Source organism: Solanum lycopersicum, chromosome 3 (genome assembly GCF_036512215.1).
Source record: "Solanum lycopersicum chromosome 3, SLM_r2.1".
Classification (NCBI taxonomy): Eukaryota; Viridiplantae; Streptophyta; class Magnoliopsida; order Solanales; family Solanaceae; genus Solanum; species Solanum lycopersicum.
Window position 1 is genome coordinate 66509585 of NC_090802.1, and position 18692 is coordinate 66528276.

Consider the following 18692-nt stretch of genomic DNA (forward strand, 5'->3'; position numbering starts at 1 on the left):
AATTTTGGAGTAATAAAGAAAACATTGCACTATATTTGCAATAACATTTTTTAAAAAGTCAACGAGGAATAGAAATAATTTTTTTTAGAAAGAAATCAAACTTTGAAAAAAGATAGATAAATTATTTTATCAACACGTAAACGTATAAAATATTAAGTTTAGACAATTAGTTACAAATAAAAGTAAAATATTTAATTATGATTTTTTGTTGACATAATAAAATAATTTTTTACTGTTACTTATCAAATATTTTACTCAATTTCAACAGTCATATTAATATGTAATCATATCAAAATTAAATTTATATCTGTATTGTCTTAACATTTTCATCATTACCTATGTATAATATTAATATTATAAGAGAAAATATTATGATAATTATTTAAAGTTTAACTTTTATTAATTTTAGCATTAAAATTTCTCATTTCTTCTCCATTAAATAGGTGTAGTGTAGATAAGTTATTTTTCAAGAACTCTAATTTAAATAAAACTTGTCTTTATATCTTTAAATATTTTTTTGATTATGTTAAACTATAAATAGATACAAAAATTATTTTCAAATTGAATCTAATCCGAATAAAATTTATCGAAATGCCATTTAAATTCTTTATCCCTTTAATTATGTGTTACTAAACCCACTCATGTTTCTTGTCTATTTGAATTTTCAACCTAAAAAATCACCATTTGATTTCTTCACTTCTCTGTGAAAAAATTGGAAAAAAGGTTTACCAAAGTGTTAGTGCAAAATTCTTGTTTTGTTCTTTTTGTTTTTCCTTTATATTTCACCTGTGTCCTTTGATCATCGGGTAGTCTAAGCACACTTTTTAAGACAAAAAGGGGCTGCTGCTTGCTACCCCCTCCATCTGAGATCGCAAATTGTCTACTGCTTTACAAGTTTCAAGTCTTTGCGATCTTTGATTGTGACCTTTTGATCGAGATTTCTACTTCTCAGATGGGTATGTTTTACTTTCTTCTCTTCGGATCCATTATTGATTCTTGAAGGTTTATATCAATCCCCCTTCTTCAAAACCCCTAAAATTTAGCGATTCGTTTACTGATTTTGTATAAATGGATGTTATGAATTAATGGGGGTTCATGGTTTAGTCCTCTTTTCTTGGGTTTATTAGAAAGTTTACTTCTTTTGCTTGGGAAGATTGGTTTTTGCTTATTGGGTGTTTGAGTTCTGTAAATCTTGATCTTGATTTATGGGTTCTTGTTGATTCAATTTGGTTAACTATGCTCTTCTTGTAGTTTGATTTAGAGATGGAGTCACCTTTGATTTCGTAGATGTAATTGGGGTTTTGCAGCTCATGCATGTTTTCAAGTTGGAATAGTTTGGTTCCCATAGATAAAGTAGTTTAGGAAGGATTTGATTCTTGGAAGTGTTTTTTTTGGGGGTTGGAATCTACTGCACACTGTGAACGTTGAACATACTTTTTGTCTGTTGTGAGAAAATGTAGGGTGCCCTCAACAGGGAAGGTTGGTTGGAACTGATAAATAAGAGTAGATTTTACTTAACCACTTGATTGCCTAACCATGGAACTTTCAGCTTTTCTGAATCAACTGAAGCTTCTCCATTTTCCATCTTGTTATGAAGTAGTATGATGCTTTATTGAAGGTTGTTCTGTTCATGTACAGAAGCTGGGTTTTTGTAAACTAATAGTCTAATGCTTTCAGATAACAAGGATGAGTGTTGTTCAACTCACCTCATTGATGGGGATGGAATGTTCAATGTTGCTGGAGTCGAGAACTTCATGAAGGAAGTTAAACTAGCAGAATGTGGTCTTTCATATGCCGTAGTGTCTATTATGGGCCCACAAAGTAGCGGTATGGATTATCTCTCAAAAAACCTCAAATAATTACCACTTTTGATTACAATGACTTCAAATTAGATTGATGAAGCTTGACGAATAGTAGGTCTTTATCATATCTTTAAGTCCTCGTATGTGAATGCTTCATGTTGACCAACACTGGAGCTGAATCAGATCTTTATGTCCATGTCTTTGAGTGCCTCAAGTCTTATCCTCTCCTTTTTGCCAGGATTCCTTATTTATCCTGACTGCTTGACTGCACTAATCATCCTAATGTTCCTTTTGGAACCAATGCTATTATATGGTTTCCCAATAGTGACTAAATTTAACCGTGGTAATGCAGGGAAAAGTACTCTGTTAAATCATCTTTTTCATACTAACTTTAGAGAGATGGATGCATACAAGGGAAGGTATGTGTAATTGTTTTATTTGCTAGATGCCTGCTGTTTAATTGTAGGGGTCAGCTGATCGAATTAAGTGTTTTCTAGGTCGCAAACTACAAAAGGTATTTGGATGGCTCGATGTGCTGGGATTGAGCCTTGCACCCTTGTCATGGATTTAGAAGGCACAGACGGTAGAGAACGAGGAGAGGTGTGTTGAAAGTACTTTTTAGATGATGATTTATTTTCCATTGGTTGGGCTTATATAAATAGATAAATTCAAAACAAGTTACATGCTCATGACACACAACACCTGATAAGGCCAACGCCATCATTTATTTTCGTGTGACCAGATGCATATTATCCTTGAAGCATTTTCCCCAAATGCCTTACACCTTTAATAAGGGTGCAGATATCAGATATCATCATGAAGACAACTGTGTTTTAGTTGTTGAAAAATTAAAGTATAGATCATCGATTTAGTTCACATTGCTACTTCTTGCTCTATAAAAATAAATTTCAAAATCACTGTAGCTTCCTCTTTGTAAATTGTAATCCTATGATGAATTCACTGAATAACTTTTGAACAGTTTCAGTAGCTTCCCGGTCTATGAGATCTTTTATCTCAGTATTCTGCATGTTAATGTAGTTGCGCTGTGTCCAAAGATGTCTATGGATTTCCTTGCTCGACATAATGGGAACTGTTAATTGTTCTGTGATTAATTTGGAGCTAACCGAAATTTGAGATGATCCTTGCATAAACTTGCTCATGACGTGGGATAACTAGCAATTGAGCTTATTTTTTCTCATTCAGGATTTGCTATTTTTTTGTAGGATGACACTGCATTTGAGAAGCAGAGCGCTCTATTCGCCCTTGCTGTTTCTGATATAGTGCTCATCAACATGTAAGTTCCTCTATTATGTGAAATATGCAGTACATGAACTTCTAATAAATTGAAATTATAGGAAAATATGTATGTGTCACTCAAAAGTTTTAACAATTCAGGTGGTGTCATGATATTGGTCGTGAGCAAGCTGCAAATAAGCCTCTTTTGAAGACTGTCTTCCAGGTAAAGTACATAGCTGTATCTTTATATGAACATTCCTTCCGGATGTTTTACAACTTACTATTTTTTGACCAGGTTATGATGAGGTTATTTAGTCCACGTAAAACGACATTGATGTTTGTTATTCGTGACAAAACAAGGGTAGGTGCCTTCTCTCAGAAGTGCTTTTCTGCTATTTATAGTATCTACCTGTCCTGTGAAACAAGTGTATTTAAGCAGGTTATTATTTCACTTTCATTTGTAGACTCCCCTCGAAAACTTGGAACCTGTTCTAAGGGAAGACATTCAGAAGGTACCATATTCATGTGTTTTTTTGTTTTGTTGTTTTTTTATCCCTTCTAAACTTAACATTATTGATTTTATTGCTGTATAGATATGGGATTCTGTCCCAAAGCCGCAAGCTCACAAGGATACACCGTTAAGTGAGTTTTTTAATGTGAGTCACAGTAAGATTTCATCTGCTGTTACAATCTCCTTGTCTGTTTATATCTATGCTCACAGATTTGGTGAATTGAATCTCCAGGTCGAGGTCGTGGCTCTTTCTAGTTTTGAAGAGAAGGAAGAACAATTCAAAGAGCAGGTATGTGTTTTTTTGGGAGCATTCGTTAAACATATATGTTCCTTAGTAGTTTACATCTATTTTTATCACATATGGTTGTCTTGGATATGTTGTAGCCAATGATCAGATCAGAAGACTTAACTCTTTTTGTTTAGTTGACTCTGATTTACATATTTGTGTTCCTTCATGCTTCTTTTTTAAGGTGGCTAGTCTCAGACAACGATTCTTTCATTCTATTGCACCTGGTGGGCTTGCTGGAGATAGGCGGGCTGTTGTTCCTGCATCAGGCTTTTCATTTAGTTCACAACAGATATGGAAGGTTATAAAGGAGAACAAGGACCTTGACCTGCCTGCCCATAAGGTTATAACCTAAAAATTTACTGTTATTGAAATTGTCAGTTAGTTATATTAATGACATACTTAATTTTGATCTATTACAGGTTATGGTAGCTACGGTGCGGTGTGAAGAGATTGCCAATGAAAAATATGTTTCTTTCACTGAAAATGAGGTATACAGAGTTGTTTAGAGGTTTATTTGAGAAGTTATATCTTGTTCTGTTTTATTTACTAATTTGAAGACCATTGTTAATTCTAAATTGATTGACCTTGTTGTAGGAATGGTCTCAATTAGAAGAGGCAGTTAATTCTCATTCTGTACGAGGCTTTGGAAGGAAGGTCAGCTCAATTTTGGACGCTTGTCTATCAGAGTAAGGACACAACTTTCGTGTGGTATAACATGGTTGTGCTTCTAGTAACACACACAAAGATGTTGGAAAGCTAGTATCGTCACATGTGAAGTTCATCTGGAGCGGATGTTCTTAATGTGATATTTCTTGCCTTCCAGAAGGACACATCTAAGCATTCTTGTGATTAGAGCAAGGAGAATATACGAATTAATTGATCACTGCAGTTTCATCACATTTGATAAAGCTTATGGTATGACAAACAGCTAGAAGAGTAGCATCAAAGAGCGTTGTGGACAAAGGATAAGACCAACTGGTTTCTCTGAATTTTGTCCGTATCTAGTTCTCTACTAGAATCCTTGAAAATTTGTTCTTATCAGATGCTCCTCCCTTCTCTAGCTGTTTAATGACTTAAGGTGTTGGGAAGGAAATGCTGCTGGAGCAGTGTTTAGGTTGATATACACAAGAACTAATGATATGCTAGAACTATGGTTGAGGTTCTGGCGGACCTTATTTTGGTTTAGCATCAATATAGGAAATCAAAGAGATTTAGATGAGCACTTTGTACAGTATGTTTGCCATATTGTGCTAAAATGAAGTATTTTTCCCGATAAATAGTGGTGAGGTGTTACTAGGTATGTTAAAAAAGGTTTTTTACGAACTGATAAAAGAAAGGGTACAATGAAGGAAGCAAACCCTTCTCTCTGAGTTCCTCCTTCCATCCATCTTCTTGTCCTTTCAGTTATTGGAGAATTACCTCTGGTGCACTATCTTTCTTTTTAGAGTTAGTCAATTGCCAAAGGTTGAGGGGTTTGTGCCTTTGGTCAGATGTTCGAGCTTTGCACCAAGCAACTCACTATAGTGTTTAAGTGGGGAAGGATAGAAGAGCAGGCTCATTGTTTGTCCCCGAGTTCCGGTAAAACTTTCTTTTTCTTCTCCCTCTACCCCAACTTTACTCACCCACCCCACCCTCTTTTTGCAGGATTATATTTCTCTCCTCTACCGTCTTTTGTCCATTCTACTCTTAGAGTAATAATAGTGGATGGGTAATACTGCAGGGCGCCTGCCATTCCGCTGTCCAGTTCCCCCTTTTTTTTTTTTCATTTTGTGCGTTCTTCCTCATTTTTTCTATATCAAAGATATAACAACTACTGAGCCTTTACCACAACTAGTTGGAATCTATTCTATAAGTACTCTGCTTTTTTTTTTTTGAATCTCCTTGATTCCATGAGAATATAAGCGCTTTTTACATTTGAAACTTATCTACATCTTTCTATCTAAGCACTTCAACCGTCATACTCATATCTACAAAATGGCACATTTTGCCGGATGTGATCCATTTCTAATTTTTTCTGTTCTTGTATTACTGCACATATGTCTAACATCTGCCTTTTTGTGACGATTATCCTGTGGATTTGTTGGGCTTCAATCTCATATCACTCATTTTGTGACAGTATGGCCTGAATATGAGTTTGAAGCAAATACAATAGTAGTAAGTGAGAGTTAGTTTGATCAAAGTATGTGACTTTGATCAGTTGAATGAATTTGATCTTTTAGAGCTTGAAATATGTGGTTATATGTATAATTATAGCAGGGATTTTTCTGATGTCCTGAAATAGAAAGAATCATATAAATTGAAATGGAGAATATTCTTTTCATTGTAATTTTTCTTACCATTTTTTTCCCTTGGTTTGTGATTAATATTTTTCATTTATGCATATATACATTATAAGATCACACATGGATAATAAGATCTTTTTCTTCATAGGTATGATGTCGAGGCTACCTTCTTTGATGAAGGGGTTAGATCCTCAAAGCGAAAGCATTTGGAAGAGAAATTGCTTCAGGTACCGGGCTATGCTCTACTCTCTCGGTCTCTCCTAGACCTGTTTTACTACATACACACAATCCTTTGGGTATATTCCCTGCATTAGCCATTCTAAATTGACCAACCCAGTTTTCTGGTTTTTGTGTCCTGATGAGAACTCTTTGGCTTCTTAGAGTAAACCAAATGAATGCACATGCTAAAATTTCTAAACTTAATGGTACTTTTCAACTAATGATGCAAATGCATTTTCTAAAGACAATATTTTACTCGTTTTCCTCAAAATGAAGGGCCTTTTTTTAATTGCAGCCCTCTTCTGATTGTATCCTGTCTTTTGTAGCTCGTCCAACCAGCCTACCAATCTATGCTGGGACACATCCGATCTGATGCTTTTGAAAGATTTAAAGAAGCGTTTGAGAAGTCATTGAAGGGGGGTAAAGGGTTTGCTCTGGCTGCTCGTGAATGTGCTGAGTCTTTTATGTCCCATTTTGATGAAGAATGCTCAGGTATAGGATGAAATCTGCCATTGCTGTTACTGGTTTACCCGACTTGATTTATATCTGTTTCTGTTGATGAGGACATTATCATTCATGATTAATCCCCTCATTAAAAACGATCAAGGAGTTGATACCCTATCTCAATGTAGGGAGCGTAGGCCCGTAGTCATAAAAACTGTTGATACTCTGGGAGTAGACTTGTAGATCTGATTAAGCTTCTCTTAAATGTCAATTATAGTTGAAGTTGTTGCTTATTACTGATAGATTGTTTCTTGAAATGTTCACTTGGGTTTGCAGGGTAGATTTCTGTTGTTTTTTGTTGCTAGTACCCACTTCTATGCCTTTTTGGGTGCATGGGATTTGAGCTGCTATGACTATTGATATATTCTTCTTCCCCTCTCTTGGAGAAATAACAACTTTTCTGGTTGGAAATATCAAGCCAGAAAATAATTTTTGCTAAGAGATTGTATCACTTGCCGATTTTCAGTATTTGTAGGAAACTAGTGTTCATTAATATTTCTCTTCTAAAGATCTTGCCGACCCTGTAGTTAATGAAACACACAAAATAGGTAATATTTTGTGCGGGAAATAAAATGTTGAGCACAGAGTCAGCAGCTTGCCTTTTGAAATCTGACAGCTGATGCATTATTTTTTAGATGCTATTATTGACCAAGCAAAATGGGACTCATCAAGAGTGAAGGATAAGCTGAGGCGTGATGTAGATGCTCATATTGCTGAAGTTCGCAGTGCCAAGCTGGCTGAAGTGACAACCCTGTATGAGGTACGAAATGTGACAACCTTTATAGTTTACTATTAAGTCTCAATTTTTAGCTACTGTCTCCTTACATTTTTGGAGGGTTCTCGTTTCTGGAGCTAGTTTTTGAGATTGAACAATCCCCAAGGTCCATTTTCTTAACATGATAGGAAAGCCACACCAATCTTTCTCTGTTGTTTTGTTATCCAACAATAAACCCATATGTTAGAGTGTGTTTTGGTTGAGGTGGTAAGGGTCCCACATCAGACCAGTGCATGGATGTCATCTCCCTATTACCTCACCTTCTCATGTAATTTTCGAGGTTGAGCTAGGGCCAAAGTTTACTATATTAATCTGACTTTGTGGAACTCACTTCATTTTCTTGTAGTGTTCTGTTCTGGGATTTTGAGGTAAAAAAATGGGTGTTGGCATACTTAGGATGTTTAAGATCATTTCCCTGATTAAAGGAACATGCCATCACTTGGTTGCCTCTGATAGCTCAATCAGGTGGTCCCAGATGCATAATATTTATAACTATTTGTTGTTGTTAATGGATCCTAGATGATAGCAAACAAATGGGAGGACCGTTTGATTGTAAGTTTAATTGTTAGTTTATCCTGGAACTGAAGAGAAATTCTTTGTTAGACAAAACTGAACGAGGCATTGGCTGGACCAGTTGAGGCTCTTTTAGATGGAGCTGGCGATGATACATGGCCGGCAATAAGAAAATTGCTTCAGCGTGAGACTGATACAGCAGTCTCTGGTTTTGCTGCTGCACTTTCTGGTTTTGAAATGGATGAAGAAAGTAGGGATAACATGGTTTTGCGGTTGAAAGATTATGCACGAGGAGTAGTTGAAGCAAAGGCAAAGGAAGAAGCTGGAAGGGTCTTGAGTCGCATGAAGGACAGGTATGGACATCATTTGATCTTTGTTCTACAGCTCTGACACACTATTTATTATTCAAAGAATATGATGATGAGCTGAAAACTATTTGGCAGGTTTTCAACATTGTTCAGCCATGATCAAGATTCTATGCCACGAATTTGGACTGGCAAGGAAGATATTCGCGCAATCACTAAAACTGCACGATCAGCTGTATGATTGACTGACACAAGTTTCCATTTTTTGGTGTGTGATTTCACTTGTCAATTATTACATCTAAGATTGTACTGACTTTCTCAATTTTCTCCCAGTCTCTGAAGCTCCTGTCAGTTATGGCTGCAGTTCGCTTGGAAGATGAGAGTGACAGTATAGACAAAGTACTTATAGTTGCTCTTGTAGATGGAAAAGCAGGGGCTTCCTCCTCAAAGAGCATTACATCAGTTGATCCTCTAGCATCTAGCACTTGGGATGAGGTAATTGGCTTACTTGTGTCGTTTGTCTTGGAACAAGCAAAAAAATTGACTGAAGAAAAGGGGAAAGATAAGATTCTTTCCATCAATAGGCCAATCAGCATTACACAGTTCAGAGTGTAAATATTTTGTTTGGGGATCTTGCTGGTGATGATCAACTAAATTATGTGAAACTTTTCATTGAATATAATACAATCAAGTCCTTAACGTACACGCTGATCTCCACAGCATAGTCTGAGGCGTTATTTGCTTCAGCTTAATGATTTTTTGTTTTTTCGACCTGAAATGACTACAAAGGTCCCCAAGAACTTTTTTGGTCTTTAGGGACTAGACTCTTTTTTTTGTATGATTAAGTAATCTTTGCATGGTATAGTTCAGTCCATCAAAGTTTTCATTTTGTGGTTAATTTATATTGCAGGTCCCTCCATCAAAAACTTTGATTACACCTGTCCAGTGCAAGTCTTTGTGGAGGCAATTCAAGACGGAGACTGAATATGTTGTTTCACAAGCCATTGCTGCTCAGGCAAGATATTAGATTCTACTCTGTATCTCTTTCTGCTTTTCTGACAGTGCATTCTAATATGTTGTTTGATTGTCGGTTGAAGCTCGAGAAGTTTCAACTAGGGTAGGAAGGTATTGTAAATGCTGGCTATATTCACTAAAAAATGGTATTAAAAGCAGATGAAGTTATCATGTCCATTGAAATTTGAACACCCGACTTGTTTTAATCAAAGAGTGGGATGAACCTTTTGGTACTAGGAGGTTGATTGTCTTTCATGCTAGGTGTATGGATTCTAATTTTGTAGTTCTAAAAAGTTGGAGAGTACCTATACACCTGTAGGTTATGTTCTGGCATCAATAATCTTTATTTGAAGTTTTGCACTTTGTTCTTGATAACTTCTGATTTTCTCTTATTCATCTTTCAGGAAGCTAGCAAGAGAAACAATAATTGGTTACCACCTCCATGGGCAATTGCTGCCATGGTGATTTTGGGATTCAATGAATTCATGACACTTTTAAGGTATTCTTTCTGACTTGTAGTTCATGATGCCCCCTATATTTACAGTATAACATGATTTATCTCTAGCTCATGTGGGTTTTGCTTCTTCTTTTTTTCCTCTCCAGAAATCCTTTATATTTAGGGTTTATATTCGTCGCCTATCTGCTATTTAAAGCTCTTTGGGTGCAAATGGATATCTCAGGCGAATTCCGCAATGGAGTTGTAAGTGCCGAATCTTCTTTCTCAGAATTTTAATGTTTGCAAACTAGAAGCAATTCAACCAAATATCTATTGAAAAAATTAATTCAACCAAAAGTCTTTATAAAAAGGAAAAGCAATTCAAACAACCACTCTGGTTTATCTTATTTATCCTCTATAATTGCTTCATTAACATATGTGGAAACTTTAGAAATAATGGTCTTCTTGGGGATGTGATCTTTCTATATATGCTTTTTGGCAGCTTCCTGGACTTCTCTCTTTATCCACAAAGTTCCTTCCTACAATCATGAATCTTCTTAAACGACTAGCAGAGGAAGGACAAGGTGTGGCAAATGGTCAACCTCAGGCTAACCCCGCTCTTTCATCAAAGAGCTTCCGCGGTAGCACAAACGATCACGGTGATGTATCAACCAGTGGTACATCCGACGTAACTTCAGAAAATGGAACAGAATACTCTAGCTCCTCCTTACATGACAAAGCACAGTAAGCTATTGTTTATAACACCCACTCTTATTCTGCGACAGCAAAGTTTTAATGCTCATCCAGACGTGGTATGTTGCGGCTAGCACTTTTAGAGACAAAGCATATGAAAGAATCAGACATTGAAGGCATTGATTTTTGTACACTGAATAGGCTGTGTTCTATTTCTCTCTTGTCCTTTTTACAGTTGATTTTTATTTTGTTGGTGAACTAAGAGGGCCATTCTTTTCTGTGTTGTTTGTTATCATTCTCCTTGTTTGCCATCAAAATTTTCTTGTGAGAAGCCTAATATAATGTCTGTATTTTATGGATAAGCTGATGAAAGATATCAGAAACTATATTTCTAATGAGATGGGATTTTTGTCAACATTATTAGTGAATCCTTGAAATGTTATTTCTTTTTTGATGTAGAGTGAAGCTACATCGTAACACGTTACGAATTTGGTCGGTTATATGAATTCTCATTATCTAGGTTTCTACATTTCAGTTTTTGTTATATGAATTTTTGTGGATTATGTTTTTGAATTAGCCTATGGTAATCCTCATACTTTTAGTAGTTTCTATAATGATGTATCAGAAACTAGCAAGCCATAAAAAACAGGTGAGATATAGAGCCTGTTTGGCTCAGCTTAAAAGCTGGTCAAACTGACTTAAAAACTGATTTTTGACTTATTTAACTGTTTGGCAATACTCAAAATAGCTTATTTTAAGTTAAAAAAAAATTATTTTAAGCCAAAAGTTAAAAGCTGGGGTAGAGATGCTTTTTTTTTTTTAGCTTATAAGCTGTTTTAAGTTGATCACATTTTTATGTTTTTTTCCTTAATATTCTTATACAATCTCCAAATTACCCATATAACCCTAACATCTCTTTCTTCTATTTTTTCCTTTTCACGTTTGACATAACAACTTCAGCACTTTTATCCAAACACATAACTGCTTATTTTAAAAATAAGTTTCAGCACTTTTAAAATTACTTTTTTAAAGCTGCTTTTATTAAGCCCATCCAAACGGGCCCATAGTTACTACAAAAATGAAAGATTGTATTACTATTTTTAGAGTAAGAAGAGTGTATGGACCACCCATTATTGAATTGCTAGGCTGTAATATACATTATTTATCTAGCTATATATTAGTGGTTAGTATTTTTCTTTCCAATTTTGTCAATTATTAGTTGTGTAATAGCTGAGTTATTATTATGCTATTACTGAGCCATGTGAGAGACCTATAATGTTTATTTTTTTTGAGAAACCTATAATTGAATGAGTAAATTGAATTTTTCAAAAGAAGCCATTTACAAGAACTATACTATATACTGTACTCTCTCAATGGCTGTTACATTTGTTTTGCGAGTCAATTTGACTAATTTTTTTTAAAAATAATTAAAATTTATATTAAAAAAGTTATAAACAGATAGTATAAATTGCATCTTAAAATATTGGTTAAATTTAATTATTTGACATAGAAGTTGTTTTGGAGTTTATGGTCAAATAGTTTTTTTCACTGTTCTGACAGACTAAAAGTGTTTAACTTTAGAAAATAATAATTAAAAAACCATAATAATTTAATGCATCTTTAAAGAGAGGCTATTTGAATCAACCCTCAACCAAATGAACACCATTTTTGTTATTTTCTCAGAGAAATGTGACAAATATATCAGGTCCAGCTGGGTGCACTTATAATATTTGTGACAAAATTATGTAAAGTTATTTTCAAAGGTCTATTTCTCTAGCGTCTAACTATGTTATGTGATTGAATACTTGGAAGTTGGAATCTATATATTCACAATATTAGATAAAGGAAAGAAACTTTTTTTTTTTTAAAAAAAATTTCTCATCCGATGTAATATCTGCATTAAGTTTGACTAACTTGTACTCGCGCATTGTGAAATGAACTTCAAATATGATTTTTTTCATATTCAAGGCTCAATTCGAGACTTCTAATTTATGATGGAGATAAATATTACCGCAAAAAGATTTATTGACTATTGAGTTCATGATGCATTTAGAGTCGCTAGAGATAAATATTACCGCAAAAAGATTTATCGACTATTGAGTTCATGATGATGCATTTAGAGTCACTATAGCCCTTAGCGACATTTATAAAATGCAGACTTTTAATACTCATTTATTATTACCACTAAATATAACATAACAATAATTATACTATTACCGAAAAAATCCTTCATTTGTTATCGTGCCCATCAAGAAATTAAATAACAAATATTTTAATTAGTTAGGAAGTCAAGTAAATTAAAAAAACAAATTACATGTAATTAGTTCGATCTGTACTGAGCATGAACTTGTGAACTTGAAGAATCCCACTAAAATCTGTGGGCACAATATACACGTAATATAATTTTATAAGTAGAGTCTGAAAAAATTATGATGTATACAAAATTTATTTTTACCTATATGAGTTAGGGATATTATTTTTCATTTACCCCTTAACTCGAAAGTAAAATATTTATGATGGAATTATAAGCACAAGGATAGTAAAATAGCACGATACAAAACAAATGCATAAGTAGTAATACACATTAAAAAATATAAATTATCATAGCTGTTGAATTTCATTTATTACTTATTACCGCAAATTAAAAATTTAAGTTTCCTTTAATTAATCAACTACTGAAAAAAAGAGGGAAAATGTAAAAGAGGAACAATAATTTCCAGCTGGATGGATGGATAAATAATAATAATAATAACAATAATAATAATAATAATAACAACAACAATAATAATAATAATAACAACAATGAAAGATAGCTCATTTATTTATTTTATAAGATGGTATAGCTAGATTTATTTATTTTATTAAGAAGGTAGCTAGATCATGAGCTAGCTAGCAAAAAAAAAGGTGAACTTTTCTTTTTAATCAGTTTAAAAGGAACAATTTTTTTTCTTCTTTTTTACGATATTTAAATTTTAATTTTTTATGTAACATATTTAATATTTTAAAATTTAAAGAGCATTTTAATATATTTGACATAATTTAATTTAAGATTATAATATTATTTTTTTCTCTTTTTCTTATATTTCGTACTAAATCAAATTATATCATATTTTTTTAAACGAAAAAGATTATTAAAAAATGTAAGTGAAATAATGTAGCACCTCTACCTCTATTAAAGATTTGCTTCCAGCTTTTGTTTAATGTATGTATTAAATATGTTTGGTAATAATAACAATAATAATAATAATAATAATAATATGGGCAAGTATACATATATATATATTCCTGTATTTTATATATATATAAATTCCTCTACCTAACTAAGATCTTATAATATCTATAATTATATAAACCATTAAGTGGTCGGTGAAAAAGGGACACACCTAAATAAGGAAAAATAATCGAGCTAACTATATTATTTATTAGTATATATTATATATATGCAAAGACAAATTATATATATTTTTTTGTATATTATATTATATAGTTATATATATGTAAATATAACAGATACCTCTCTGTTGGTTAAATCACACACATATGACATATATATATATATATATAGACTCAATGATTAGTGACTGACAAATAGTGTGGTCATGTAATTTTATATATTCCTCCTTTTTTTTTTTCTGGAAGTTGGAAATTGTTCATTTTCAAAAATGTAGTTTGATTATCTGCGTAATTAACGATGGGTGTTAAATAATTAAAGATTTTAAATTTACTTTTTTTAGATATATATGAGATCATTTTTGCTAGAGATTTTTCTACTTTTTAATATGAAATTTTCTAAAAAGATATAGATTAAGTTGGATTGAATATAAAAAATCAGATGAAAAATCGATAAAAAAAATTAACTAGTTGAGCTGAATTTGAAAGAGTAAAATGTGTGCTAAATTGAAAAATCGATCAATTTGTCAGGTTAAAGTTTTAATAAGTTTATGTCGCCACCTTTAATAGATTCGAGTCTTTTTGAGTACATAGTTATTTTTGTTTGATAATAATATACCAACTAATTAATATGAAACTTCTTAGCATAAATTTAAATTTAATCGAAAGTAATATCAAATACAAAAAATTAAGTAAAAAACAACAGGAATATTTTAAAATTTATTTTATTTAAGTTATATAGTAATTTTTTTATTTACAGCTTCATCCATGTGCTCCTTTGAATTTATTGTTGTGTACATATTTGGATTAGATTGTGTTTTTTTTTTTTTTATGAATCATTTTGAATTTTACCCTTTGTATTAAGTCAAACAAACGGATCTAATACACTTCAAAGTGACTTGTACTGTATTTTACCAAAAACTTGTGTAGTTGAGTTTTGTGTCCTCTCTTTATCAAATAAGTAGTACTTTTCATATCTAGTTTTATTCGTATCGACTTGTCACATCTTTTATCGATTAATAAATTAAATAATAAAATTTTTAATTATTATTTCTTTTAATTTTTATACTAAACAAATAACTATAAATATATGTTTTTAAATATATTAAATAAGTAAAAATTTATATAGGGAAAATGTACAAGTACCCCCTCAACATATGCCCGAAATCCCAGAGACACACTTATACTATACTAAGATCCTATCACCCCTGAACTTACTTTATAAGTAATTTTCTACCCCTTTTCGATCTACCTGACATTAGCTTGAAAGAAAAAATCAACCAGCGTTGGACCCACAAGATAGTGCCAAGTAGATCGAAAAGGGGTAGAAAATTATTAATAAAATATATTTAGGGGGTAATAGGACCTTAGTATAGCATAAGCGTGTCTCTAAAATTTCAGGCATAGATTGAGAGGGTACTTGTATTAATTCTAGAGCTAGAATTTTGGGTGGAGGCACTTGTATTAATGCTGGCTTTTATACTTGCGCTGGTCCCAGGTACGTTTTATTTTACTTGATTCATATATTTTTTTAAAAAAATAAATTCAATGTATAGATTGAAGCGGACAGACAAATGATGAAATATCAAAAATAAAATTATTTGAATTTTTTGAAATATAAAATTTAATGAAACGTGTCAAGTCAATATGGAACAACTGAGTACATACACTACATTACTTGTCTTGTTATGGATTTAATTTTTATTGGTGAGCGGTAGAAGTTATCATTTATAGTATTTTTTAGTGAAGGTTATAAAAAAATTTGTTATATAACTAGTGGATTAATTTGTTATAATATAGGATAACTATTATTGAAAGGGGAGTAGTTCTTTATATAAAAAATATTTATATTTTATTTTTTTTATTTTATATGTAAAGTTACATTGAATATATTTGTTGCTACGGTAGAATAGTTGTTAGCATATATAGAAAAAAAAAATAAAAAATTCTACAGCCTTATTTTGGATTATTCATGGATATAATTTGGTGGTTGAATAATGAATTATACCCCCAACTAGAAAAGTGAAATGAGCAATGTGGTTTTTAATGCCAATAAATTTTGGTCATAATATTCTTGTACTCACGTTAAGTTGATTTTATTACTTCTTTGAATCAAACAAAGGAAAAAAAAAGTAGTTATTTTATTTTAAAGAAAACTCTTTAGATGAAACAAATAAATAGAGGAAAATACCTACCTATTTGTATGACCAAAAATGTGTTACTTTCTAGTTTCTCAGTTTATTTTTACTTTTTTTACTGTATTAAAAATAAATGTTTATTTTTATTTTTTTCAGATTAGAAAATCTTCGGATAATTTTAATTATAGTCATCGTTTGTTTCTTGAAATGTGTGTTTAAATTAAATCTAGACAAGTAAAAATAGTCGGATAAAGTATTAGACAAAAATTTGTTTTATTATAAATGAAAAATGATATGTCATAATCAAAAGTATTGAGTACTAATTTCAATTAAATGTTTTAAGATTCTAACTAATTAATGTCAGCATTTACAGAAATGTTTTCCATTTTGGTCAGCCTAAATACATGACTTTTACCAAACATGATTTAGACTTTTTTAAAAAGAACTCAACTACAATTATATTCCATTAATCGTCGTGTGAGACCAAAATATTGGACCCATTAAAACCTTTTTTTAATTATAAAATATCCTTTTGATGACCTGATAATGTAAAAAAAAAGTAAATTAAATTGATGATATATACATAACTAAAACTCTTTTCATTTATTTGTCACTACTAAAAAAACACTATTTCCCCATTGAAATTTGTTAGTAAAAAATTGTTTCATCATGCGTCTTCTTGGAAGGAAAATCATATTTTATAGCACAATTTTTTCATTAATTTACCGCGCTAGTAGTGTGTGGACAAGCTTTAAGGCATTGTCCTTGATCAATTGACTAAAGATAAACTTTTACTAGAGTATTTGATACATATATATGAGGTTTGTCTCCTTTATTTCTTAGCCTTGAAATAAATATTTTGATAGGGAATGCAAATGCAAAAATATTTAAATACAAAGCAGAAAATGAGTGTACACAGATAAATTGAGGCCATTGTCTATTTAAAACAGGCCAACTACCAAACTTGTATAGTCATTTATTCTACTTATACCTATAAAGGAACATAAAATTTAAGTTTCCTATTTATGATGTTTATTCCGTACTATTGGTTTAGCATGAAGGTTTATGATGAATCCAAAGAGTAGGTAATGCTAGCTTGCAAAATATAAGTACTCGCTTTCAGTGGCGGAGCTAAAATTTTATTGTTTTCTCTTTTGAAATTGAGTATTTTTAAGTAGGTGAGCTCATTTTACGTCCATTAAGAAAAATAACAAAATACAAAGTATATCGGATGTTTCTTGAGAATTGAGCACTATTAAGAAGACGTAGTTGGAAACAATTACTATTTTTTGTCTTTAAGCGACACTTATTTTGGGACGGAGAAAGTAAATCGAACAGGGTCTAGTGGTATAGAGCGAGTCGCAATTGTTGTGTTGAGTTGTAAAAATTGATTTTAGATCATACATGTTGTTGATGCTGCGATCTTCTTGAACTTGCAGTTACATTAAGAAAATATTTATTATAATATCTATAATTATATAAATTCCTCTACCTAACTAAGATCTTATAATATCAATAATTATATAAACCATTAAGTGGTCGGTGATCACACACATATGATATATATATATATAGACTCAATGATTAGTGACTGACAAATAGTGTGGTCATGTAATTTTATATATTCCTCCTTTTTTTTTTGGAAGTTGGAAATTGTTCATTTTAAAAAATGTAGTTTGATTATCTGCGTAATTAACGATGAGTGTTAAATAATTAAAGGTTTTGAATTTTTTTTTTTAGATATATATGAGATCGTTTTTGTTAGAGATTTTCTACTTTTTAATATGAAATTTTCTAAAAAGATATAGATTAAGTTGGACTGAATATAAAATATCAGATGAAAAATCGATAAAAAAAATTAACTATGTTGAGCTGAATTTGAAAGAGTAAAATGTGTGCTAAATTGAAAAATCGATCAATTTGTCGGGTCATAGTTTTAATAAGTTTATATCGCCACCTTTAATAGATCCGAGTCTTTTTGAGTACATAGTTATTTTTGTTTGATAATAATATACCAACTAATTAATATGAAACTTCTTAGCATAAATTTAAATTTAATCGAACGTAATATTAAATACAAAAAATTAAGTAAAAAACATAAGGAATATTTTAAAATTTATTTTATTATCGTTATATAGTAATTTTTTTATTTACAGCTTCATCCATGTGCTCCTTTGATAAATTAATCCCACAATCTTTAAGTTAAACACGAATAATATTTATCACATGAACAACCTTCTCTGAGCAAAATCTTTGAATTTATTGTTGTGTACATATTTGGATTAGATTGTGTTTTTTTTTTTATGAATCATTTTGAATTTTACCCTTTGTATTAAGTCAAATAAACGGATCTAATACACTTCAAAGTGACTTGTACTGTATTTTACCAAAAACTTGTGTAGTTGAGTTTTGTGTCCTCTCTTTATCAAATAAGTAGTACTTTTCATATCTAGTTTTATTCGTATCGACTTGTCACATCTTTTATCGATTAATAAATTAAATAATAAAATTTTTAATTATTATTTCTTTTAATTTTTATACTAAACAAATAACTATAAATATATGTTTTTAAATATATTAAATAA

The 18692-nt window shown here is 31.5% G+C and overlaps 1 protein-coding gene across 1 annotated transcript; it reads left to right on the plus strand.

Annotated features, from left to right (window-relative positions):
- The first annotated feature begins 563 nt into the window (after positions 1-563).
- Positions 564-10994, plus strand: LOC101266805 (protein ROOT HAIR DEFECTIVE 3). The gene is made up of 23 exons (XM_004235551.5): positions 564-956; positions 1678-1827; positions 2155-2221; positions 2300-2402; positions 3026-3096; positions 3198-3261; positions 3334-3399; positions 3503-3550; positions 3632-3694; positions 3782-3838; positions 4020-4178; positions 4258-4326; positions 4433-4524; positions 6269-6347; positions 6666-6831; positions 7479-7603; positions 8222-8484; positions 8575-8671; positions 8770-8931; positions 9347-9451; positions 9855-9949; positions 10054-10150; positions 10389-10994. Exons 1-23 carry the CDS (start codon positions 953-955, stop codon positions 10632-10634), a joined length of 2448 nt encoding a protein of 815 aa, XP_004235599.2. The 5' UTR covers positions 564-952; the 3' UTR covers positions 10635-10994.
- Positions 10995-18692: the final 7698 nt, after the last annotated feature.